This window comes from Triturus cristatus, chromosome 4_2 (genome assembly GCF_964204655.1).
Source record: "Triturus cristatus chromosome 4_2, aTriCri1.1, whole genome shotgun sequence".
Lineage (NCBI taxonomy): Eukaryota > Metazoa > Chordata > Amphibia > Caudata > Salamandridae > Triturus > Triturus cristatus.
The window spans coordinates 247,681,369-247,708,463 of record NC_140586.1 but is presented as its reverse complement, the minus strand read 5'-3'; the positions used below and the strand labels follow the sequence as shown (position 1 = coordinate 247,708,463).

Here is a 27,095-nt window from a genome sequence, read left to right as displayed (position 1 = left end):
GCTTCTCTTATCAGTTTTCCGACAACCAAGTACTGTTTCCTTCCACTTTTGTGGAAATATTTTTTGTAAGGTTTCGCCTATACAGTGCTTGCACTATGCTTCTTTTTATTTTTACAGTGCTGGCATTTCTGTTCAAAGGTTTTTGCCATCTGATCCGCTGTCTTTATTGGTTTAAGTGATTTCTGTTTGACTCAAGCTATAAATGTTATTCTCTACACGGAACACATCGGTTTCCAAGCCTTGCTTTCAGCTCTCTGCTATTTCACTCCTAGAAACGCAGACTACCGGAAGGTCACCGAAATGGTGTATGCCATCTTTTGGTTCTACCACCACCCCTGAGGCACAAGTAGGCATCCACTTAAGTACTTTTATTGTCCTAAGGATTCACGAGCCGGCCGGCTGTACTTTTTCTCCATCAGTTTCAATGGTGGGGCTAGGCAGTCCGTGTAATATTAGGATCCCTTAATACAATGAAATATTGATCCGACGGTGTATGTGCCCCCTCTGTGCTCACCCCCCCCCCCAGAGGTTCCTTATCAACCCCCAAATGTCAAAGTCCATTTCACACCCTTAAGCAGACAGGATTTACTATATCGAACATCTAGAACATAAATGTGCTGCTGTTCATTACTCCACCCCTGCATGCAGTATCTAAAAAGCATCACAATCTACACTTGGGTCTCGGGTGATACAGTTTCCAAAGTACCCGCACCCCCCCCACCCCCCAACAAAATTCCCAGTTCCTGCCTTCCAGTAATAAATACATGTGCTAACAGAGGCAATTTAGTTTATCTTGTGGGTGCTATAAAGGTGCATAACATCTGTTTCTATATTTAAAAAAGCCTCTTAATTTCATTGTGAACATCTTTGGTCGGGAACGGGGGGCATGGGTTACACCATTCAGTTCCGGATCACCCGCCATTAATAATATAGGTAAGGGGGTTTGCAGGTGCGCTGTGCAAGCACCCATGATATAAAACACAAGAAACACCGATCATCTCACGTTTTGTCACGGATTTTTACCTTATGTGTTTTTAAGCCACTCCCTATATTACATTGGCCATCCCCCTTTGAGAGATCCCCCTCGCAGTTTTTTATCCCACTAAAAGCCATGTCCTTGACAAAATACATTACACATGCTTGATGACACAGCTGGTCCTTCCAGGGCCCGAGGCGGGTTGTCCTCTATTGGAGAAGCAGATTCACGCCTAATCCTTTGTTCTTGGCTTTGTTCTTTGCTGGCGTCTTCCTCCTTGAACAGGAACTTACAATAACATGATGACCTTCTACTTCATCTGCATTTATCATTCCGTAACCTCAGTGTATTAGTATGCAACATATTTCACGTATGTGCCCATATGAGGCTATTAGTAGTGCAAGGTTGATGGTTTTGCGGTTGTGAGAGCGTCCCACTAAACACAGTGACACTTTTGTTGGTTTTACAAAAAAATATAAATTGTTTTGATGATCATAAATTTGTTCTAGCACTTTTTGGAGTGTGCTGCATATTCCTATGATTCATGTTTATCTCAGCACTATACCCATAGATTTAGTTTGGGAAGTTTTGAAGATACTTTTCCTGAAACACCCTACCATAACTACCTCCAAAATATATTGTCCACATATCCCACTGTCTATTGTATACTTCTTTTGTATATTGTTATTGTGTATTCTTATTTACTCCATATGTAATGCCTGTAAATGCTGTTGTGCAAACTGTGCAAAGCATTCTGATACCTACTGAGTTTCTTTAACTTATATTGCACATCTGCTCACCAACTTAAGACTTACCAAAAAGAAAAAAGTATTGTTAATCACATGGGCGAAACCTAATTATAAATGACAGCTACTTCTGAATTGCTTTAAGAGTGCATTGAGGCGCTTCCTCTGTGTTAATCTGCGTGTTGATTCATATTACTTTTACTATTTATTAGTATGTGTGAGATATCGGAAACCCTGCTTGCTGCCCATGATTGGTTATAATTTACATAATGGTACAACGAGGGAATTGTTAACATGGCACGTAGGCTGCATCTTGTCGCTACCTATGAACTGCTTAAAGTTTGAATCTACTGGTCCTTTCCCCAGATCTCCGCTTAACTTCTCATGTTTGATCGGAGTGCCTGACCTGTTTTCTACTTTGCATTATGCTGCCTGCAGTTTTGCTTCTCCCTTGAAATTGCAGGACAGCCAATGGTAGAGCATAAAGTCCAAAAATCAATCAATCAATCAATCAGTGCGCTACTCACCCGTGAGGGTCTCAAGGTGCTGGGGGTGGGGGGGGGAGGGGGTGGGGGGAGGAGGGGGGGGGGAGCAGCTCCGGGTCAGTCGAAGAGCCAGGTCTGGAGCTCCTTCCTGAACGTGTGGCGGGTTGGGGACCGTCTGATGTTGTCCGGGAGCTCGTTCCAGGTCTTGGCAGCCATGTAGGAGAAAGCTCTCCCGCCGGTTCTGTTTCTGCGGATGCGGGGGACCTCAGCCAGGGCGAGGTCAGCGGAGCGGAGGTTCCTCTTGGGTGTGTTGAAATAAACTCGGTCATTGAGGTATTTGGGTCTGATGTTGTTGAGGGATTTGTAGGCGTGGGTGAGGAGTTTGAAAGTGACTCTCTTCTCGACGGGAAGCCAGTGGATGCTTCGGAGGTGTTTGGTCATATGTTTGTGGCGTGGAGTCACTAGAATGAGCCTGGCTGCGGCGTTCTGGATGGTTTGGAGTTTGTGTATAAGAGTTTTGTTGATTCCGGCATAGAGGGCATTGCCGTAGTCTAGTTTGCTGGTTATGAGTGCGTGGATGACAGTCTTTCTGCAGTCAGGTGGGATGCATTTGAAGGTCTTGCGGAGGATGCGGAGGCAGTTGAAGCTGGTGGACGTGACGGCGTTGATCTGGCGGTTCATGGAGAGGGAGGAGTTGAGGATTATGCTGAGGTTCCAAGCGTGGTCTGTAGGGGTGGGTGGGCTCCCAAGGGTGGAGAGACACCAGGTGTTGTCCCAGGCAGAGGTGCAGGGTCCGAGGATGAGGACCTCGGTCTTCTCAGAGTTGAGCTTTAGGCAGCTGTCCTCATCCAGGAGGCTAAGTTTCTCATTCCTTCCTGGAAGCTGAGTCTGGTGATTTCTGGGTTCTTGGTGAGGGAAGAGGATGAGCTGTGTGTCGTCGGCGTAGGATACAATGCTGAGCCCGGGTTGTCTGACGATGGCGGTGATGAGGGCCATGTAGATGTTGAAGATCGTCGGGCTTAGTGAAGATGCCTGAGGTACTCCGCAGATGTCAGTGGGGTCGGAGAGGAAGGGGGGGGGAGTTCGATCCTCATTGTTCTGCCGGAGAAGGATTGGATCCAGTCGAGGGCAGACCCCTGTACACCTGCGTTGTGGAGCCTGGCTGCTAGCGTGTGATGTGAGATGGTGTCGAAGGCTGCGAAGAGGTCTAGGAGGATGAGGGCTGCAGTGTGTCCCTGGTCATGCAACATGCGGATGTCGTCAGTGGCGGCGAGGAGGGCGGTCTTGGTGCTGTGGTTGCTGCGGAAGCCAGACTGGGATGTGTTTAGGATGGAGTTTTCTTCAATGAAGGTCAGTTGGGCATTTACGAGTCTTTTGGTTACTTTGGCTGTGAAGGGGAGGAGAGAGAAGGGCTGGTAGTTCTTCAGGTCAGTTGGGTTGGCCGTTGGTTTCTTGAGGAGAGGTTTAACCTCTGCGCGCTTCTGGTCGTCTGGGCAGATGCCGGATAAGAGGGAGGAATTGATTGTTCGTCCTAGTTCAGGTGTGATGACTGCGGCGGCCCTGTGAAAGATGTGTGGGGGTCAGGGATCCGTTGGGGCCCCTGAGTGCATCTTCTTCATGTTAGAGGAGATGAGTTCGATGGACACCGGTGCCCAGGAGGAAAGGATCGGTTTCTCTGCGGTGGTGTGTGGTGTTGTGTTGTTTTCTGCTGGCTCGCTGAAGTTGTCGTAAAGGGCCTTGATCTTCAGGTGGAAGTAGGAGCTGATTTTGTCGCAGAGTTCCTGGGAGGGTGTGCCGTCAGTGGCTTCACAGGTGGGTTTTACGAACTGCTGAATGACGTTGAACAGTTCCTTGACGTTGGATGAGTTGGTCATGACTTTGTCTCTGATGAAGGTCCTTTTAGTGTCCCTTATACGCTGGTGGTAGTCTTTCAAGGCGCTCTTGTAGCTGTTCCTTACTTCCGTGATAATCAGGCACCTCCAGGTTTTCTCCAGGCGTCTATAGGTGCGTCTGGCTTCTTGGAGTTCGGTGGTGAACCAGGTGGCCCTCAGAGTGCGTTGTTTGGAGGTGTGGCAGAGAGGTGCCAGCTTGTCGGTGCAACCGACGACCCAGCAGTGGAATTCCCTGGCTGCGGAGTTGGTGTCGGTCGCGGCCTTGGGAGAGTCTTGGAGGAGGGTGGCGTTCAGGTGCTCCTCGGTGACCTTACTCCAGTTCCGTCGCGGCAGACGTGGGGCCGGCTTGGGTGCGGTGGTGGTGTTGAAAGTGAAATGGACGCAGTGGTGGTCCAACCAGAGGTGCTGAGTAGTATGGTTGAAGTGGATGTTTCATCCTACCGCGAAGATGGGGTCAAGTGTGTGGCCTGCTCTGTGGATGGGAGTACTGACGAGCTGTTTCAGTCCAAGGATGGCGAGGTTCTCGAGGAGTGTGGTGGAGTCGGGGTCCTGGCTGTTTTCGAGTTGGAAGTTCAGGTCCCCAAGCAGGATGTAGTCCATGGAGGTGATGGCGTGGGGTGTGGCGAGCTCGGCGATGGTGGTTGCGGGCTGTACACGGGGTCCTGGCGGTCTGTAGATGAGGGTGCCACGTACCATGGTGCTCGGGCTGGTCTGGATCTGGAAGTGTAGGTGTTCCATGTTGGAGTGGGGGTTGCTCATGCTGGATGTGGAGAGTCGGAGGGGGGTCTTGTGGGCGATGGCGATTCCTCCTCCCAGGCGGTGTGGGCGGTCCTTTCTCTGGATTTTGTAGCCGTCAGGGATTGCTGTGGCGATGTCGGGGCCGGAGTTGGCGTTGGTCCAGGTTTCCGTGAAGAATGCGACGTCGGGCGAGAGGGTGTCGATCAGGTCCCAAATCTCTACAGCGTGTCGGTGTAGGGAGCGCACGTTGAGGAGGATGCAGGTCAGGGTTTCAGAGGGTTGTTCAGTCGGTGGTCCTTTGGTGGCTGTGGGCGTCTTGTCTTGTCTACAGTGAAAGATCTTCGGCAGTGTCCGCACGAGAACTCTCCATGGGTCGTGTTGGGCGAGGATCTTACGCAGCTGGCGTGGCCTCCGGGGTTGTAGGCGTGGAGGGTGGCTGAGTCGTATCGGTGGGTTCTAGCAGGACCAAGGTCCCTGGCGCTGGTCGCGGTCGAGTTGCAGACCGGCACAGACGGGCTTGCCTTAGGCGCGCCTTTGGCGCGCAAGCGGCCCGCCCGCCGCGCGACCGCCCAGCGTTCGCCATTATGCAGGGGAGGGGGTGGGAGTAGATGTGGAGGCGGGAGTGGGGCTGGGTCAGGGGGCGGGGTGAGTGGGAGAGCAGGACCAGCGGAAAGCGGGAAGCGCTAAGGCGCTATAACAGAGCTACAGTAAAAACAGTAATGCCCCTGAAATTGAAACACGCAATTACAGACACACAATATTGCAAAAAGAACACAAGACCTGAGGCAGAGTCGGGCGTGAGGCTCGAACTCTGCTCGTGACGGACTACGGGCGAGAAATCAGCTGGCGGAGCTGCCGGGGAGAGTGCTGCCTGGACCGGAGGAATAAACAAGTTAATTAGGCCTGAAATAGGGCAACATGAGATCTCTGCTCTCCTGTTTGAATGCATTGTGTGATGATCCATTACTGGTAAATTATTTTATCTCCTTCTCTCTTGGTTCCCTTGACTGCCAAAACAAGAGGAGCGAGAAGCATTCCAAATTTTTTGCCTTCCACAAATCAGCTTATTAATACTTACCCCCATCATATGGACTACACGCATTCCTTCTTGGCACTATTGGTATTTTCAGTTTGCTCCATAACTGAGGAGTGAAGGGAATTACGATTTTACATGGAAGAGACAGGAAGTTGCCCTGCCAGCCCATTTCCATTGGAGGTCAATAAGCGCAAAACTGATTAAATGGTTTAAGTCAAGGGCAGCCCTTTCATACCCAACAGGCATTGGGCAGCCACCCGAGTCGTACTGAGACCACCTGACTCATCTCAAGTCAACATATTCCGGGGATTTTATAAAGCACCAACATGTCAATTTGTGGAAACTACAGAGGGCTGGAGGGATAGGCAAAAGAGAAAGGGCTGGTAGAGTCCTGTGGGGTGTCAGCTTTGACACCCCTGTGCCGTATCCCTGTATCGCTATCCAGCTTGAACTAAATGGTGGCTGGCTTTCACACTCCTCTGACCCTCCAATAATCAGAGAAACAGAGCACAGTTCACACAGCCGCTGCAGCCCTTTCCAGCTCGCTGTTACTATTGGGAGTACTTTTATTTTTAATGACTCTCTTCCTCCCCACACATATAAATTCGGACACTAGCATTCATTCAATAACTACACCATGCGTTGTTAACATTACATTTATTTTAATTACTCTCTTCTTCTGCTTCATGTACAGGAATTCATGCCTTGGCATTTATGCGATAAACACACCATTAATTTATAGCACTGGCGAGGCATCCTAACATGGTCCTGGGATCTCGCATGCCCACAAATCGGTAACTTTGATAATTTTTCATGAGTAAAGATGGCATTTCTTTAAGGATAGCTTGTAGGAGGAAGGTGACTCAACCAATACGTCTTTCTTAGTTATCACCCATTTGCATTGCTACTTCTTTCCCCCACCACAATGTTTAGATGTTGCTGGACAACAGGTAAAAAAACATTGGCAAACCCAATAGAGTTTGCATAGGCGAAACTGGTATTGCCAATGCTTGTTTAGTTTAGGAATGGATGAGAAAAGACCTTGTGATCATTTATAAATGGAAAAGTTTTTGGGATTGCAAAAACACTCACCTCAACCCATCTCTGGAATGCCCACTCCATGCCAATGATAATAAATATGTATCTTTAGTTACATGAAAATCTTTGCATGAGTGATTTCTTTCAAGAGTGTAAAACCAACTTCTTTGAATCCCAATAGTAATATTACACTGGTAAACAGGGTATTAGCTACAAAGATGATATATCAACATAAAAATAGCTTTGTGAATCCAGACCCAGACAGTTTAGAGATGTGACAGATGATGGTAGTTAAATTGACAGCAACATTTTTGTTGACCAGTTCCAAAACTCCCTACAGCTATGGATTGTGGGCACATACCTGAACTATTCTCCTTAAAGCCATGCTTTTGTGACGATACGAAAAACGGACGGTCAGACGTGTCGTCCGATTTGGTAATCAGTCCCTCCTTCACTGACTCAAACCCACTGATGATCACCACGTTTGTCCAGCAGAACTGTAAGCTGAAGACATCTCCATATTTTTTCCTGAGCTGCAATAAAGAGAGCAAGGAAAATTAGGGAAAGCATTAGGGTCAGAACACAAAAAATATTGAATGGTTTTATGGCATAACCTTAGTTTTTGTTAAGGTCGCAGAGGTGGTGATGTGTGTCACGAATACCGGTGCATATCAGTTGTGTTGCATTTTGCTGTGGTGGTGATGTGTTGTGTTTTTGTTTTGTTATAATAGGGTTGTTGTATTTGTCTTTTGTTGTGCAGTTATGTTTCTGTTGTGTTGTTCTTTGGGTTTGAGTTATGCTATTGTGTTTTTTTTATTTTGAACTTTGTAATTACATTAGAGTTGGATACAAATGCTGCTACTATCCAGCCAAAAGCATCACATGACTTTAAAGTTCCAGCGACAAACAACTATTTCCCACTGTCTAAGGTGGCAAAATACCACTGGTCCATTTCTTCAACTTTTTAAGACACCAGTCTACTCAAAACAGTGGCAGAGAATTGTTTTAAATGTGACAGATTCCAAGGTTAAGAAAAATGACCATTCTGAATTAATTACTTTGGCCTCAGAGCTTGTGTTCGCAGATCTGTTATGACAAAAACATTAGCTTGGGCCAACAAGCCCAGCCTGCAATGCGCCGTGAATAAATCCGCTTCCTAGGGTACAAAAACTAGGACAACAGGATGAACCAGCGAACCAGCATAGCAGGAAGCTTGCATCGAGGGGAATCCAGCCCCCTCTGAAATGTATCACGTCTGATGAACAATGAAGCAAAGTTGCATTTATGTAATGGCTTGTACTTAATAGGGTCGCTGCAAGCTTCGAAATTATATCATATCAAAAATATGCCTGGAGCCAACAGAAGACATGGGAAGGGGCGTCTGAGGGAAAACTGCATTAAAAACAGAGGGCTGAACAAACAGGAAGTGCCATGCAGCTGAGGTGCACAGGTGAAGCAAGAATACTAGAACTCCGACCTTTGTCAGCATCAAGAGAACAGCCTCACAGAGAAGTTTGGAGGATGAAAAGGAGGACTTGGGCCTTGGGACACTGATAAGGGCAAACACACATTGAACATCAGGAAACAGTGTGCGACAGCCGATAGAAACGGAGAAAAAGTAAGTGGCAAGCATACAAACCAATAAAAAGTAAGGGCAGGATCTAAGACCCTTTTTTTTTTTTTAATAAAATATTTTATTGAAATATTGAAGTACATCAACAGTCATGTAGTACATCAAAGAAATTTCGGCAGCATGCATTAATAACAATCTTGGGTCATTGAAGCATGGTGCAATACAACGTAGTAGAACATGTGCTCCACCCACTCCTCTATGTCCTTCGGGTGGCGTGTGATGTGGCTGGGCCTGTCTTGGGAGTATGCCTAAGTTAGTCTCAACCCTCAACCATTTTTAGGGCAGTTTCTGTGTATGTATACAGATTTCTCTGTCACCATTGCATGGTCCATATCACGACACCATTGCTGGTGTGTCAGGGAGAGTTCCGATCCCCAGCACTGTGCTATGTTGCGTTTGGCTAAGGTCGTTCCCAACGTCACCCAGTCTTGATCAGTGTGATTTAAATCCGTGGGCTCTCATATGTTAAGTAAGCAGTGTTGTGAGGTCAATGGGATCACAACTTTAGTGACTTGGGACATCGTGCGTAGGACCGCAGTCCAGTAAGGGGTGAGCCGCGGACAGTCCCAGAGTGTATGTCAGAAAGTGCCCTCAGCGCCGCAGTGTCGGAGGCAGAACGGATTGTCCGCTCTACCTATTTTGTATAGCAACATTCTTGTGTAATAAATACGGTGTAGGATTTTCAGTTGAAGCAACCTAAGGGTGGAAGGGATTGCTACTTCCCTCGGGGACATCAGGGCTGTTTGCCAGTCATCTTTATCTAAGTCCCCCACCTCTGCTACTTCCCTCGGAGACATCAGGGCTGTTTGCCAGTCGTTTTCATCTAAGTCCCCCACCTCTGCCTCCCACCTCATTTTCAGAGACTCTGTGGGGTTTTGTTGATTGTTTTTTTTTTTTTTTTTTTTTTTTTTAAAAACCTTTATTTGTGCATATGAAAAGAACAAATACGGGCCTACAACCGTCAGGCCGGCCACGGTACGGTTAAGCACTGGTACAAACATTACATCCCCTGCGCATCCACGGTCAAGATTAGCAACGAGTCATGAGGTATACACTGGAGAGATCCTTGACACCAGGGGGAGGAGAAGTGAAGGTTAATTTTAAGGTTTTCAAAATAATTTTATCAGGGAAAAATCAGTAAAGAATAAGAACCAAGGAGATTCGAGTCCGCAAGATAGCTTCACCACACGGGAGAGCAGCAGCATCATTAAAACGGTCATGGAAGGAAAATCTCAGGCAGTGAGGCAATGCAGTTATATAACAGGATAGTCACATGAGTAAATATGCACCCCTCCAGAGCCGCCCCCACTCAATCCACCCCACACCCGGACCCCGAATCGAAACAAGTATAGCGCAGAAACATAAAAGAAAAAGGCCCATAGAACTAAATAGAAACAGTGAATTACCCCCCCACCCTACACCAATGCGGAGGCTACGGCCTACCCCCCCCCCCAGCATAGTGCCTGTCGCCCAATGAACCCGAAATATAGACAAGAGAGAAAGTAGGAATAGAGTAAAGAAAAATAAGAGAACAGAGAGGTAAGTGGGGAGGAGCCTACGTTACCCCAGAGCGCCCGAAACCATCGGCCAGCTATGGCCTCCACACACTGAGAGCCCACTACGCCAAAAGCGGTCGTGTGAAGATAACGTGTCACAACAATTTAAATGAAGGCGAACAAACCGCGACGAGTGCGCACAACATATGCAAACAGTTCCAGTCCCAGTCCAGCCCATCCGTGAAACCATGGCGATATAAATCAGTTCAGCCCTGGCCTGATCGCGGGCTTAAGATTACACCAGCCCCTACATGAAGGCCCCGTACCCCGTGCAGACAAAGACAATATGGCCGCTCGGGAGAAGATGGTGAAGTAGAGTCACAAAATGGCCGCCGACCATCTATTGAGGTCCCCTTGTGCACCACATAAAGTCCAGACCTGGCATGTAAAGTACAGGAGTTCCACAGAAAAGAAGCAGTAGGCCACCATGAACGGTTCCTCGAGGACGTCAGGTGTCGCTCCGCTGGATACCCTTGCGGGCATGGTGAGGCAGGCAACAACGAAGCAGGCAGCAATGAACGGGGAGACAAAGTATCCGCAATTGAGCTGGAGAGCGATTGATCCTGGGTGCCGGTAAAGCCAGATGCAGGCACCAGTGTAGCACGATCATAAACAGCCATTGCGTCCCCGCAAGAGGACAAAAGCACTGGCAGACCCACGCCTTGTTGATGACAAACGGGGCGCTCACGACCCGCAGCCGACAGTATGGAGTCAAACCGCTCACTCAGCGCTTGCAAGCCAAGACACATTTGTAGACGAAAGTCCCGCAGGGCAGCCAGAACGGAGCCGCATGTCAGCGGAGGCTGCGCCCCCACATCGGTAGCAATCCGGGACGGCACTGTGGAGCTGGTGTCTGGTAGAGGGAGGGCGAAGCGGGCAGCGGGCGAGACCGGAGTAGCATCCCCCAGCCGCGAGCAGGCAATCAACGCCATGTTTTACCGCAGAACGGTACAGTGGCCAGGGGGGGGGTCGTAGCAAGGAGGCAATTCCCCTCAGGTCTGCGCCGCAACAGGGAAAAGCCAACAGTCGCTGCCCTCCCCTCGGGTTCTCTTTGCAGCCGACTAGGCAATAGAAGAAGGGGGTCTGCAGCCTCCCACAGCGCGGTCCACAGAACGGGGCAGGAGACCCGCCGCAACGGGGCTTACCCTGTAGCTCCAGCCCATCAGGTGCGGGGTGCAGGAGGTGTCCGGGCGTCCCTCCCCCGGCTCATCCGGCGACAGTCCGTGGTGTGAGGTGGGACCGGGACCTCGGGGCTCAGGTGTACGCTAGCGGGTCCGGTAACTGCGGAGCTTCCAGGGGGCCGGCCAAGGCCACAATAGAGCAGGGGTCCAGTGCGGAGAACAAAAGCACCAAGAACTCCGGCGTCCGGGCGGGCTAAGACTCCGGGAAAGCGGCGGCGCAGTCAGCGCGTCGTCGCACACGTTGCACCTCGAAAATCGGCGAGGATAGGAGTCAGGATGATAGTCCGAGGCCAAGGGCCGACGGAGCCGGGCGCTCAAGCGTCTGCTCCGGTCGCCATCTTGGTTTTGTTGATTGTTAACTATTTTCCGATAAGTGAGGGAGATAGCTTTTGTTTGGAGGTGATCCGTGAGCAGTCTGTCCTCTAAAGGGGAGGATTCGGGTAAACATGTGCCCGTCGGAATCACTGCTACGACAGCATGTCTGATCTGGGCGTATCTGTAAGCTTCGGTATGGGCTAGCTTGTACGTGTCTTGGAGTTGAGTAAAGGGTACAACTTCTCCTTTTTTCCAGGGGTCCCCCAGTTTAGATATCCCTATGTTATGTTATTTACTATTATTACGCGCACAGATACTCGAAGGAGTGTCCCGGCGCGGTTCAAGGAGGACAAAATTAAGGCTCAACCCTACGAGAAGAGGTACGTTTTTAGTAGTTTCTTAAAAGCCCCAGAGTCTTCAACCATTCGGAGAGAAAGGGGGAGCGCATTCCAGGCGCGGGCAGCAAACACAACCAGGGAAGTGCCACCTAGTCTATGGCGCTGGAAACGAGGCACCTTCATAAGCCTGAGAGAGGAAGACCTCAGGTGTCGCCCCGGCACGTAAAACGAGAACCGTTTCTGAAGGTATCCCGGCCCCCGTCTATGCAGGGCGCGATGAGCAAGGGTAAGAGATTTGAAAGCTATCCGGGCCCTGACCGGAAGCCAATGGAGGGAGCGACGGTAGCCATGAATACTCTGCCTGGGACCCAGCCCCCCCAGCATGTGGACAGCCGCATTCTGGGTAACTTGAAGCTTATTGAGTAAAAAAGCAGGGACCCCAGCATAGAGGGCATTAGCATAGTCCAAACGGGACAAAATAAGTGCCCGAACCACAGATTCCCTAGCCGCTTGAGGCAGCAGCGGAAGGAATTTTCTCAAAATTTTGAGAAGACCGAAACAGCAGCCTGTCAGACGAGTAACATGGCTAGAAAAGGAAAGATTACTGTCGAAATAGATGCCCAGGTTCTTAACGGTCTGGCTGTTTGAAACAGGCAGTGGGAACTCAGGCGGCCAGATAGACTCTCTGAATCCAGAGGGGAAGTCACCGAACATCAAAACCTCGGATTTATCCTCATTGCATTTTAAATGTGCCGACGCCATCCATTCGAAGACCGAGGAGAGACACCTCTGCACATGGGCCACCGAGGACCCCTGATTGTCCCAAGTGAACAGAAGTTGCGTATCGTCGGCATATGCAATGACCTTAGCTCCCAGCCCCTCTGCTAAAAAGACCAGAGGAGTAAGATAGATATTGAACAGGAGGGGGCTAAGGGACGAACCCTGGGGAACACCCGTGCCAACTAGAAGTGGTGATGAAGCCGCCGGGGGTATCCAGACTTGCTGGTAGCGGCCATCCAGAAAAGATTTGATCCAGCCCCAAACCGCGCCCGACACACCGATCTTCGAGAGTCTGTCAAGCAACAGTGAGTGGGGGACAGTATCAAAGGCTGCCGACAGGTCGAGCAGCACAAGGGCAGCCTTCCCGCCGGCGTCTAAACAGTCCCGAATGGCTTCAGAGATTTCCAGAAGAGCACCTTCCGTACTGAAGGAAGGCCGGAAACCCGATTGGGCAGGATGAAGAAGATCCGCACTCTCGACAAACTCAGACAGCTGTCTGTTCACTATCTTCTCACAGACTTTAGACAGGCTAGGGAGAAGAGAAATAGGTCTGTAGTTTCCCGGCACTGAAGGATCGAGAGTCGATTTCTTCAGTAGGGGGAGAATTTTGGCCTGCTTCCAACTGCTAGGAACCCTGCCTATGAGGTTCCACTGTCGGAATCCCTTAGTGTTCCGTAGCCTCCCAAGTTATCTGGTGTCCCACAGTGGGGTTGCCTGTGTGAGTGTCCCCTCCCATCCCATCGCCCCCTGTTCCTCATGCCAGATTTGCAATGTATGGGCCGTAGGGCCTGAGTAGCGCGATTTCTTAGGTTTATTATACAACGCCCCCATTATCCCTTCAGCGTCTAGTAGGTGGCAGTCCATGCGGAAGGCAGGGTCATTCTGCGGCGTGTGAAGCCATTCGTTTATCACTGTCAATTGTGATGCCCAGTAGTATCTCTGTATGTGCGGGAGGGCGATCCCGCATTCGTACCATCCCCTAACCAGTTTTTTCATGGCGATACGAGCTGTCCCACCGTCCCAAAGGAGTTTGGTCACTTCGGCATTTATAAGTGCTAAAAAGTAAGGGGGCATACGAAAGGGGGTATTCTGTAGGGCATATAAAAATCTGGGCAATGCCATCATTTTGAAGAGGGTTGCTCTGCCTAGTAGGGTGAGGGGTAAGGAACGCCAGTGTTTGACGCCTCGGCGGAAACGAGCCAGGGGCTTAATGAGATTATTTTCAGTAAATTCAGCTTGGGGGTTAATGTATATTCCGAGGATTAGGAAACCTCGTTCCGCTATTTGAATCTCACAATTGCGCGGCAGTTTTGGGGGGAGGGGCCGTGAAGGATATATAGCAATGATTTCGACCAATTGATTGTGTAGCAGGACGCTTCACCATAGGCCGCACAAATGTCTTGGAGACAATTCAATGACCGGGCCGGGGACGACAAATATAATAAGATATTGTCCACATACAGCAATATGCGGTCCTCCCATCCCATTGTCCACTTAAGCCCCTTGATGACTGGGTCTTGACGGATTCATGCTGCTAGTGGCTCCAGGACCATCGCAAGCAATAGTGGGGAGAGTGGGCAACCCTGTCGCATCCCCTTACCGAGGGGGAAGTCCCGCGAAATGCGACCGTTGACCGCAACATGTGCCATGGGTTTGTTATATAGAAGGCATACCCAGTCACAGAATTTGGGCCCAAACCCCATGCGTTGGAGCACTGCAAAGAGGAATGGCCACTCCACCATGTCAAAGGCCATGCAGGGCGTCCAACGAAAGGATGACTGCATCTTCTGCAATAGTTGGAATGCGTGTGATCACTTCCTGGAGCCTGCGGAGATTTAGGGCCGTGTTGCGGTGGGGCATGAAGCCCGATTGATCCGGGTGGATTAGTGTAGCGAGATAAGGTTGGAGGCGCATTGCCAGTGCCTTGTCCAGTATTTTTGCTTCGGCATTTATAAGGGAGATAGGTCTATAGGCTTTCCCGTCTTGTGAATCGCAACTATAGACGCTAGTCTTTGATCCCTGGAGAGTTCACCCACTTTGAGGCTGGTCTGATACATATTAAGGAGGTGAGGGGTGAGCCGGGTCATCATTGGTTTATAAAGTTCAACCGATATGCCATTCGGGACTAGTGCTTTCCCAGGTTGTAGCGCCCCAATGGTGAAAGCAAGTTTGTCTGCTGTGAGTTCAGCGTCCAGCACCGAGACTGCATCTTGTGGCAATGTGGGCATTCGAATATCTGTTAGGAAGGCCAGGTTGTCATCTAGTGTGTTGGTAGCCGTCGGCGTATATACCCCCTCGTAATATGTAGCGAGAGTGTCTGCTATTTGCTGTGGGTCCGCAGTTATCTCTCCATTTCCCAACCGAAGTTGAGCTATCCACCTGCTGGCACGGTCTTTTTTGTCGAGCCAGGCAAGAAGCTTGCCCGCCTTGTCGCCCGTTTCGTAAATAATATGTTTCGTTGCTGTGAGTTTCGCCTCCGCCTCCTCCCGCGCAAATATTTTGTATTACTGCTGAGTCAGCCTTAATGCATGTGTTGTTTCATCAGTCGTATCATTGGCATGGTGTGCCTCGGCCACCGCCACCCTGCACTCCAGTTCCTCCATGTGTTGTTTCCATGATTTTTTATGCCCGGTTATCAGTGAGATTGCCAGTCCACGGAGCACCGTTTTGTAGGCTTCCCAGAGTGTTACTGGGGAGGACACGGAGTGTGAGTTTTCGGTAAAGTAGTGCTTTGTAGCCGCGCGAAGTCCCTTGCATATCATGGGGTTTCGAAGGTATCCTGGGCACATTGGGAACACCCTCCGTTGTGTGATTTGAGGGGAGGAGATAGTCATGCACAGGGGCGATTGGTCCGAGATTCCCCGGGGTAGGTTTTGGATCTCTGCCACCCGGTTCAACCCAGTTGCCAACATGAATATGTAGTCGATTCTGGAGAGGCTATTGTGGACTCCCGAGTAGTATGTGTATTGCCTATCGTCTGGATGATTAGTTCTCTTGACATCTTAATAATGCTATCTAAGTAGTCTGCCATATCCTGTCTTTTAGCCAACAGCTCAGGACTATCCTCCCTCTGATCTACACTATTCCAATTAGTTGATTGTGCAAGTGAGGCTTTATGAATTTCGGCTTCCAATAACTTGATTCTTTCTTTATTTACCTTATTAATATTTGCTGAGATGCCAATAATTCTGCCTCTAATGAAAGCCTTATAGGCATCCCATATTATCTCTAATGGGCCAGACCTATCATTTACTTCAAAGAAAAATAGGGTGTCAATTTTTAACTGTGCAACCACTGACTTATCGTTAAGAATTGACCTATCGAACGTCCATCTTTTGGTTTCTGATTGGTGAAGGAATTTTAAATCCATCCGAACAGATGAATGATCTGATAGATGTTCTGGAATGTGAGAAATTGCACCAACTAATTCTATTAATCTATTATCTAAAAAAAAAAATCTATTCTAGAGTAATGTTTATGTTTTTTATTATGAAAGGTGAAATTTTGGGGGACCAGATATGGACTTATTTTTCACTCTCCAGATGTCTATCAGATTTAGATCCGCCATCAGTGTTTTGATCAATGAGCCCATTTTCGTATATCATAGTTTACCCCCTTTAGATTTATCCAAGGATGGGTTTAAAAGAACGTTGAAGTCTCCACCCATAATAATAGGGTGAATTGAATCAAGTAGATGATTGTAGATTATTCTAAGAGAGAACTCATCGTCAATGTTTGGGCCATAATAAATTCACCAGGGTCACCCACTTATTTTGTATTTGTAAATCCGTTATGATCCAGCGCCCCTTGTTGTCTACCTTATAGGACCCTAGAACCACCTTAGCAGATTTTTTCCAGATAATAGTCACTCCCTTAGTACAAAAGGGTTGTGTGGTGTGAAGTGAACCCTCTATCCATCTTTGTTTAATGCTAAGCAGTTCCCATTCATCGGTTGTGAGATGGGTCTCTTGTGGAATCATAATATCGAAATCTGCTTGCCTTAAATATTGAAATATTCTCCTTCGCCTACTTGACACCCTTAAACCATTAATATTCCAAGTACACATTCTAATTTCAATCATTTGTACCAACCCAACGATCCTCAACTCCACTCAAACAGAATGCACTTTGGATTTCATCCTTTCCTATCTGGTTAGCAACTTCCTTAAAAAAGCGATATAAATGAGGACTTTTTCTTTTTTTTCCCCTACTTTGCTCCCCACCCAGTGATAAATTAAATTTGTAATCTTCCCGTGTATCCCCAACCCCCCCCTCCCCTGGGAGCCCTCCTATACCACATGGGGTTTGATATGGGATAACCCCTACGAGCTCATTACCCACCCGGCAACCTGTACTTATCCTGCCTTTTCTATGCAACCTTATCCCTGAGCTTTAATTTGATCAATAAAGATCCCTACCTCCTTAGGGTCTCTGAAATTATGCATTTTGTTTCTCCACATCACTCTAAGTAATACGGGAAACCTCAGCTGTACTGTGGCGCCAAAAGATCTTAGAATTGGTATAAATTTCCCCAGTTCCCATTGTCTGTCTTGTGTGATTCTGGAGAGATCCGATCTTATCCGAAAGTCCCAATCCCCCTTTGTAAAAGTCCCGGCTTTTAAGGCTTCCGAGAGAACCCGCTCTTTTAGAGCGTATGTTTTAAAATTAACCAAAATTCGCTTGGGATTTTTCCTGTTTGGGTTCTTAGAGAATGGGTCTCTGTGAATTCTCTGGATGTCAGCTTCTAGATCCTTAACAACTAGTACGGGGATAAACTCTTTTAGTAGGCTTATAACATAGGTTTTAATGTCCTCCCCCTCTGAACCCTCCGGAATATTCATGATTTTAATAATATTGCGCCTGGCATTATTCTCCAAAGTTTCCAGTTTTTCTAGCATATCCTTTTCTCCCATTTTTAATGCCTGGATTTCAGAACAGTTCAGCTCCACTTGCTTATTTAGAGCTTCAATTGATGCCTCCATTACACATATTCTTTCAGTAATGGCCGACATTTTAACTTCTAAAGACTCACATGAGTCTTGGATCTTAGCCTGATTCACCTCCGAAATAGCGAACTTACTCCGAATTTCCAAAGAGTGGGAGTTCATCAAATGCACCAAGTCTGACTGGTCGGAAGTAGTTGGCAAAGCTGGGAATACCGGAGAAGTCAGTATAGTGTTGGCAGTTTCAAAACCAGATATAGGCTCCAGGCCATTTTCACTCAGTGCCTCAAACATATTTTCTGTTGTGATGCTAGGGAGATCCACCCCTGCAGAAGGCGAGAAAATTTCCCTTGTGCCCATTTTGGCCTCAACTACCTTAAATGACTTAGTTGATGTTATTTTCCCACTGCCCTTACTTGTGATAGGCCGGAGCTCCTCCAGTGGCAGTGGTGGCAGTGGTGGGGTTAAGTACGTCTTCTCATGTACCTTAAAAAATTATCTTAAGGATGGCTTAATTTTAAGATTTGAAGATTCTTTTAACTGTCGTAAGGACCGAGAGGAGATAATTTGCTGATCTCCTTTTAAATTCTTGCCTGATGTTTTAATAGATTTTTTAGGCACAAGACTAGTGGTAAGCGACCCTGCTGTAGAATGACAAAAAGAGGTGGCAGGGGGACCATCCAGACACTCCAGCTGATTGTAGATTTTATTACGCAGGGTATATCTGTTAGGATATTCTAGATTGACTGGTCCTTCCTCTGTGGCCACTTGAGTGGACTGACTCGCCTGAACTTCCTGTAAATCGGCTGGATTAGACAAATGTACCTCCGATGAGGACCCTTTACTTGTACTTGCACAATCTGTAATGGGTGCTTGAGGGGTATCACAGACGGAACCCTTGCCTTTACTTTTTTTCCTCTCTTAGCTGGGAGGGTTGAAGAGGAGCTCACATCGCCATGCCCCTTATTTAATTTTTTGGATCGTTTAACTCGTCCGGGGGTCATAAGTCGAGACAGGTAAAAACACTCCTTTGAACTCCTGCCGTAGGAGCTAATAAGGGACGGGGATGTTTGCAGCAGGGTTCTGCTCTTGAAAGTAATGAGCGTAAACCTGTGAGTGTAATTTTTTAGAGTCTTCCTGTTGTAGATCAAAAAAGGGATCAAACAAACAAATACTCCTGCTGCAAAAACCGAAGTTTGATTTTACTCCAACAATCCCCCCAGTAATGCTGCAGTTACTATAAGGTGGATTCCACCTAACTGAAATCCTACCTGGTGTTCCTCACAGGGAAATCCTAGCAGTTGCGCACCTTTCAGCGCGAACTCCAGATGCAACCTGCAGCAGTCTCCCCCCTCCAAAGGCAACCGCAGGACTCCCACACAGCCCCACCAGCTCCCGCTCCAGATTGCAGCCGAAGATACCAGTCACCAGGAACCAGAACTGGGCGCCGCCCCCTCAGCAGCAAAGCAGCAGCAAGGCACCGGAGAGCAACCGGAGATATCAGGACTCAACAAGACCCAGCAACCAGCGCTACAGACCGCAGCACCGCCGGACACCCCTACTACGTCAGCCCGCACAAGGCAGCAGCCGGAGGCAGAGAGGCAGCGGGAGGCAGAGGCGGGGCGGCAACCGGCAACCAGCACCGCGAAACGCCAGCAGGAAGAACAGAGCCCGCACTCGCGCACACCAACACCCGACAGCGCACAGGATGGGAGGCGCGAGGCTCAAACGGCCAGCATCGAGAGGGCACCAGCTCCGTAAGTAAATGTTAAGGATTTCAGCATATTTTCAGCATAGATTAAAGCTCAGGGGTCATACCGAGGTGACGGAAGGTGGAGACGAGCTCGCGGCGTGACCTAGTCAGCCGCCATGTTCCCAGATCAGCATTATTAAGAGAAGATGGGATGCCAGTAAACTGGCTAACTATGAATATGGAGAAGGTAGTGGGAAACTCCTGGCCTGGAAATCTCGAGTCAATCTAACGAGGAATCTCATTAAAGAGATCTACAATATAGAAACAGGGGAGATATTTGCAGATAGGGCCAAGATGGAAAAAGCGTTTGAATTTTTTTTTAAGGATGTATACACTGAAGACCTAGTTGTCACGGACTCTCAAATTGAAAACTACTTAGATAACATCTCCTTACAGTCGTTATCTGAAGAGCAGGCTCAACAGCTTAATAGGAAGATCTCACCATCTGATATCAGGGCTACAATTAAAAATTTAAAGAGGGGAAGTGCTGCAGGTCTAGACGCAATTCCTAATGAGTTTTATATTGCACTAAATGAGACGCTTGTCCCGATTATGGAGGTTCTCTTTGATAGTATCTTTACAAATAACTCCCCAATTCCTAGTTCCTGGAACAAAGCAGCTATCACTTTGATTCTGAAACCCAATAAAGACAAACAAAAATGTGAGTCTTACAGACCCTTCTCCCTGCTTAATTGCGATTATAAAATCTTTGCACAAATCATAGTAGGTAGATTGAACATCATAATGGGTAATTTAATCCATCTTGATCAAAAGGGGTTTATTAGAGGGCACCATTTGCATGATTTAACTCATGAGTTAATTGGTGCTATTTATATTGCTTCAACTAATAATATGGCACTTACGATCTTTGCATTTGACGCGGCCAAAGCTTTTGACTGGGTCAATTGGTCTTGCTTACATCAGTTAGTCCATGCGTTTGGTTTAGGAGAAAATATTGCAAGAACTCTTAGGAAGATCTACAAATCCCCAATAGCCAGGACTATAGTTAACGGGAACCTAACCAACTCTGTTCTTTTGGAGCGAGGCACTAGGCAGGGATGTCCCCTTTCCCCTCTTCTTTTTGATTTTTATATAGAACCACTTGCACAAATAATCGGATCTAGTGAGTTATTTGCACCGTTTGAATTTAGGGGATGGTCTAAAAAACTGGCCCTGTATGCAGATGACCTGATGATTTTTACAAAGGAGTCACCTGCAATCTTGCCAAATTTAGAGCAACAGTTGAAAGATTTTGGGAAGATATCGGACTATCAAGTTAACTCCCAAAAAAACGAGATTATGTCGTGGAATTGGCAATTCAGCTCGCCTTTGGTACAACATCAAATAAGATATTTGGGTGTTCAAATAACCCAGAACATCAACGAACTGGCTCAGGTTAATTTAGAGGTTAAACGGAAGGAGATTAGAGCCCTATTGAAATCTTGGCGTAACCTCCCACTATCCATTCTTGGTCGATCTAACCTGGTTAAAATGTCGATATTGCCTAAAGTGACATTTATCTTTGATGCAATCCCTCTACTATTCAGTTCAGCTGCTTTAAAAAACTTGCAGTCTGACATAAATAGTTTTCTCTGGGCTGATAAAGGGATCAGGATTGCATGGAAGAAACTGAGAGGTGAAAATAAAGTTGGGGTTATAGCCAGTCCTGATCTTGGGTTTTACAGTTGGGCTTTTCTCTTCAAGAACATCAGATCTCTTCTTCTCGAATCTTCCAGCTTCACGCCATATCTCTTAGCTATGTCTAACAGCGTACTGCAAGGGGGAGATGGTTTTCTTTTTAAATGTGGACACTCTAAACAGGGCTCGAAAAATCCGAAAAATGGTACTAGTCCTGCAGGTCTAGTGCCTTGGAAAATCCCCTCGACCTCACTTCAACCTACTTGACCTCCGTCTCCGAAAACGGAGCAAAAGTGACAAGATAACAAGATTTAAAGGCATCTTTATTGCTCATTCCCTTTGTGAGCAATAAAAATGCCTTTAAATCTTGTTATCTTGTCACTTTTGCTTCATTTTCACAGACAGCGGACAAAAGTTAGTTTGTCTTCCTACTCACCAGAAAGGGCGAGTAGGACCTAAAAATAGCTCGTCCTCATGAATTCTCCCTCGCAAATGCGAGAGGGCGAGTGGATTTGTCGAGCCCTGCTAAATATTTTAAAAAAAATAAACTGAAGGTGTTACGGGCGGCCTGTAAATTATGGTTCCAGATGAGGAAACTGCTCAAAATTCCATATTATTGTCTTAGTGCCCCCATTTGGAACTCTCCAGGGACTCCAGAATGCTTAAATGATAGATTATCAGCCCCTCTATGGGATCATGGCTTTCAGAAACGGGGCCAACTACTGTGTGATAACAAACTCATGCCATGGAATGAGCTTAATTCCCAAACAAACCAAAGCTTATCCAGATTTAAGTTTTATCAACTCTCCTCCTGGCTTATAAATCAGGGCAAAGATGGTGTTATACATGAGGAATTGGAGAGCAGGTTTCTGGTCCCGTGCAATCAAAAAAAAGAAGTGGCGAAATGGTATTGGATATTGATTAAAGGAGATCTGCCACTGTCGCCTATGGAGGAGCCCTGGAGAAGAGACTTGCCTTCCAGTGATATTTCATCTTTATGGCAAGTATCTTTAAGCATTTTGTGGAAGGTTGTGAAGGCTGCGTCATTGAGAAGAAATCATCTGTTCACACTCCACAGAGCTTATTGGACCCCGAAGAGGTTATCTAAACTGGGAGGCGGAGAGAAGTTCTGTTTGAAATGCAATCTGAGAAGAGCAGATGACGTGCATATGTTTATGCAGTGGATGCAGATTCAGGGCTTCTGGAGGCAAGTTGGTAAGATCATTTCAGATGTAATGGGCCAAGAAATTCAGGTAAGCCTGACTTTAATTATTTTTGGGATCTTACCTGAAGATAGTACTAATATCAAATTGTCAAATTTCCAAACCTCATTAATGTTTGTTTTTATCCTTTTGGCAAGGACAGAAATCTGCTTAAATTGGATCTCTCCTAACTCTCCAAAGGTTTTAGATTGGGTGTCATCTGTTAAAAGAACTCATAAGCTGGATATGGAATGTAAGGCAAAGAAAAGAACTAGATTTTGGGTGCTCTGGGGTAATTGGGCTAATAACTCGAGCCCTGCAATTGCCTAGCATATCACAAAAGTCCAATGATTATGAAACAAGTGAGTCTTGGGGAAAATGGTTTATGGTTAACCATGGATGCTATACTGCGCTCGGAAATTCCCAAGTATTATGCGGTTGGTTTCCCTAAATACCCACGAGGTGGAAAGAGCATTACTGAGCCACGTCTCCCCTCTGTTGGGTTTAAGAGGGTGCCATGATGCAGTTTTACGATTACTCACCTTATTTCTTTAATGAGGACAAAACAAAAAACAAAAAGTTCTTCAGACATCTGTCAAGCCCACGGCGTCAGTGAAGTCTTTCAATTTAAGGTTAGCGCTGCCGGGGTCTCTGGGAGGTTGCTTATCAAGAGAGACATCTATCACGGCATTGAAATCTCTGCCCACGATGGTGTCTCCTGTTGGTAAGGACAGCAAAAGTGAGCTGAGCGCTGGGAGGGTCATTTGGAGTAATGCTGGCGGGAGGTAAACCGATACAAGGCTAGATGGGCGCCCTTCCCATTGGCATGTTAGTGATGCGAAACGCCCTACCCCCTGGGAGCCTGAGGTGAATTCCGAATGGACCACCATTGTATCCCCATCTATCTAAGGCTTTGGTGGCAGCTATCACCGGGAATTTACGTTTTATATATTGCAGGACCAGTCCCCTCTTAATTCTGTGCCCCAGTCCGTTTACGTTCCAGGATGGCACTTTGAAAGGAGGGGCCGCACCTTCAGGGTTTCTGAGTGGGTGGTCCGGGGTGCCAGTCAGTGGGTTAGTGTGTGTCATTTGCGTCGGTAGCTATACAAAGGTACAAAGTTGCATACAATGCCAGTGTCTGTTGATGTAGATACCATGTGTTAAACAAAACTAAATCAAAACGAAAATCAAGAACTGATCCTGTTTTTACCTCCCTGCCTCCCTGCCCGGCGGAACCCCAACTACCCGCCTCCCCAACAGAGCAGAGTGCTTCAATCCCATAACAAGTACTTGCATGGGGGGTAGAAGTCCGTCCGAGAGCGCCAGAGGCCCCCTCTATGTATCAGGTCAGCAATGACTTGAGTTCTTCTTCAAAGGCATAGAACTCCCACACACAGGTCTGACATTTTCCGTAGATATTTCCCGCATGCTGGCCATGGGCAGGCCGGGTGGTCGGTGCGCCTCATTAAGAGGGCGGGCCGTGAGTGTAGCCATTGCGACATAGAGTCAGAAACTGCAATGTTAAGTGTCTCAGTCCCCCTGATCGCTGGATTCAGCGGATCGGGATCCATGTGACTCCTGGCGTCGATTCTGTTGCTGGGTCCTGGGTTTCACAGGTCTCGTCGCTGGACGCCATCCTTCCAGCCAGTCGCGGGCTTCTTCCGGTGTTGGGAAGAACCATGCTTTCCCTTCTGCTTCCACTCTCAGTGTTGCTGGGAAGAGCATGGAGTATTTCAGTTCCCTGGCCCTTAAGTCTTTTTTGACTTCCATGAAGCCTTGTCGTTGTTTGGTGACAGTGGCTATATAGTCAGAATACATCATGAAGCGATTCTTGCTGCCTGCAAAATGGCGTTGCGGTAATTGAAGATGCGCACCAGAATCGGTCTGGGGGGCCATCCGGCTTGGGCCTCCCGCCAGGCACACGATGCGCCCTTTCCACTGAAAAGAAACTGGATAGGCCACGCGGTTGCAGTTGGTTTTTGACGAGGTCTTCAACAAAAAGGACTAGGGCCGGTCCACCAACATTTTCTGGCATGCCAACTATGTGCACGTTGGTGCGTCTTGAGCGACCTTCCTGGTCATCCAGCTTGGCGAGGATGGTCTTGTTATCTGCCTCAAGCTGGCGGACCTGTTGTTGCAATACTGCTGTGTCAGTGGACAGTACCTGCGTCGTGGTCTCCACTTCGGTTAGTCTCTCAGAGAGGTTTGAGAAGTCAGCTCGGATCAATGATATGTCCGTGGAGATCGTACCTATAGAGGATTGGACTTGTTGTAGAGCGGCCATGAAGTCCACAAGAGTGACTGAGGTGCCAATTACGATCCGGTAAAAAAAATTCCCGTACGACTCGTATCCGGTCTTTTTACCGTACGAATCGTACAAGTGCCGTACAAACTGGCAATCACGATTCGCATGGTAAAAAGCCCATACGAGTCGCATTGGGAATAATTCCCCACACGTCCTCGGGTCAGAAAAAGTGTCCGACACGTCCTCGGACGATTTACCGTACAAACGTGAAAAGCGAAGTCCGACCGGGGGAATCACGATCCGTCCCGGGCGTCCAAATGTACAACCGTATGGTTAAAAGACCGTCCGCACCGCACTCCAATAGCAACCATGGAGACGTCCAAACAGATGCCCGGTACGCGCCGTACCCCCCCCCAGCCCCCGCATGTATGCGCCGTACCCCCCCCAACCCCCGCATGTACACGCCGTACCCCCCCAGCCCCCGCATGTACGCGCCGTACCCCCCCAGCCCCCGCATGTACGCGCTGTACCCCCCCCAGCCCCCGCATGTACGCGCCGTACCCCCCCAGCCCCCGCATGTACGCGCCGTACCCCCCCCAGCCCCCGCATGTACGCGCCGTACCCCCCCCAGCCACCGCATGTACGCGCCGTACCCCCCGTGTATGTACACCCGAGTACGAGTCGAACCCCCCCCGTGTATGTACACCCGAGTACGAGTCGAACTGTACGTGTCGAACCCCCCCGTGTATGTACACCCGAGTACGTGTCGAACTGTACATGTCGAACCCCCCCCGTGTATGTACACCCGAGTACGTGCCGAACCCCCCCGTGTATGTACACCCGTGTACGTTCGAGTCGTACCCCCACCCGTGTATGTACGGTGCGTACTCCCAGCGCGTAGCGCTGGGGGTACGCACCGTACATACACGGGTGGGGGTACGACTCGAACGTACACGGGTGTACATACACGGGGGGTTCGACACGTACAGTTCGACACGTACTCGGGTGTACATACACGGGGGTTCGACACGTACAGTTCGACTCGTACTCGGGTGTACATACACGGGGGGTTCGACACGTACTCGGGTGTACATACACGGGGGGTTCGACTCGTACTCGGGTGTACATACACGGGGGGTACGGCGCGTACATGCGGGGGCTGGGGGGGTACGGCACGTACATGCGGGGGCTGGGGGGGGGTACGGCACGTACATGCGGGGGCGCGGTACGGCGCGTACATGCGGGGGCTGGGGGGGGTACGGCGCGTACATGCGGGGGCTGGGGGGGGTACGGCGCGTAAATGCGTGGGCTGGGGGGGGTACGGCGCTTACCGGGCCACCTACTCTGGTCGTTTCGCGCCGTACTTTGCTTTTCCGGCACTTTTTGGGTGCCGTAAAAATATTGCCGTCCGGACTGCTGTCGGTTCGAATCGTACTTCCTGGGTCGTGAAACGCGGCCTGAGAGCGTCCCGACGTCACGTCGACTCTTTCCCCGGATCCCATTTGTATGTATCTTTTCGTCGGTCGGTGTTTTGTACGACTCGTACGGAAATGGTGTTTCCGTGCGAATCGTACTTGCATGTTTGTAAAGTTTTACGACCGGGTACGAGTCGGACGGAAAAAAGCCTCCGTCCGACGGTTCGTACCCGGTTTTTGCCGGATCGTAATTGGCACCTGAGTCTGTGGCCTGTTGCGTGGGTGCCCCCATCTGTGTGGGGGCTACTTGTTGCTTTTCGCCCTGATTCTTGGCATACACGAATTTCTCCAGCTTGCCAGTTGGCACCACTCGTGGGTCCCTGCCTGCCATCGGGGTCCTGTCTACGGTTGCTCCGTTGGCCTCCGGAGGGGGGAGGGCAGTAGTCGCCGCTGCCTGACACGTTTTATTTCACAACGGGCGGCCTTTCGGGTTTCTTGCCCTCCGGGTATCCGTGGAGGCGATGCAAGAATTATCTTAGTGCTGCGGGATAGCACGTCGCCCTCAGTTTGCAGGGATGTGTCTACCTTCGGTGCGGGGCAGCAGTCTGGGGCTGCCGTTGTTGCTCAGGCCTGAGTGTATTGTGCATGGGAGGTGGCCCCTCAGCGGTTGCCTTGTCTGGAGGCTCGTGGGAAATATAGGGCACTGATCTATTTCGTGAGGGCGCTGCAGCCACCAACCTCTAATGGGAGTTGCGGCGTCTCTCTGTGCTTCCGCCGTAGTAACGTCGCGGGCAATTCGGAGCTGGTCTGGCGGGGAGTGGGCCGAGTGCAGTTTCTCGAGACCGCGTGGATCTCAGTAGTAAGCCTCTATTCCCGAATTTGGTACTGTCCCGCCTCGGGGCTCCCAGCTCAGCCTCCCGTGCAGGTCAGCCCACGTCAGAGTGGCCCCCCCCGGGCACCGCACAGCTCACCGCGGATCTGGAGTGTTGAATGAGACCAGGCGCTGCCTTCAGTCAGAGGAAGCTAAGGGCTTCCAGGCCGCAGTCGTCACCGCCGCCGGCGCGCCGGAACGTCAGGCGCTGCTGCACACGTCAGGTCCCAGCAGAAGGCACGTCCGGAAGGACGCAGATCTCCTCGCGTATATCTTCGGTGCCATTCGTCTCAGCGGGTCGTGGAGCGCTGCAA

The 27,095-nt window shown here is 49.0% G+C and overlaps 1 protein-coding gene across 1 annotated transcript in view; it reads right to left on the bottom strand.

Annotated features, from left to right (window-relative positions):
- LOC146833564 (cytochrome P450 2D6-like) overlaps nucleotides 1-27,095 on the bottom strand; it is a 413,996-nt gene that overhangs the window by 201,734 nt on the left and 185,167 nt on the right. The window contains exon 2 of the mRNA XM_085601419.1: nucleotides 7,273-7,444. Within this exon, the coding sequence (XP_085457545.1) occupies nucleotides 7,273-7,444 (172 nt within the window). The remainder of the gene's footprint in view (nucleotides 1-7,272; nucleotides 7,445-27,095) is intronic.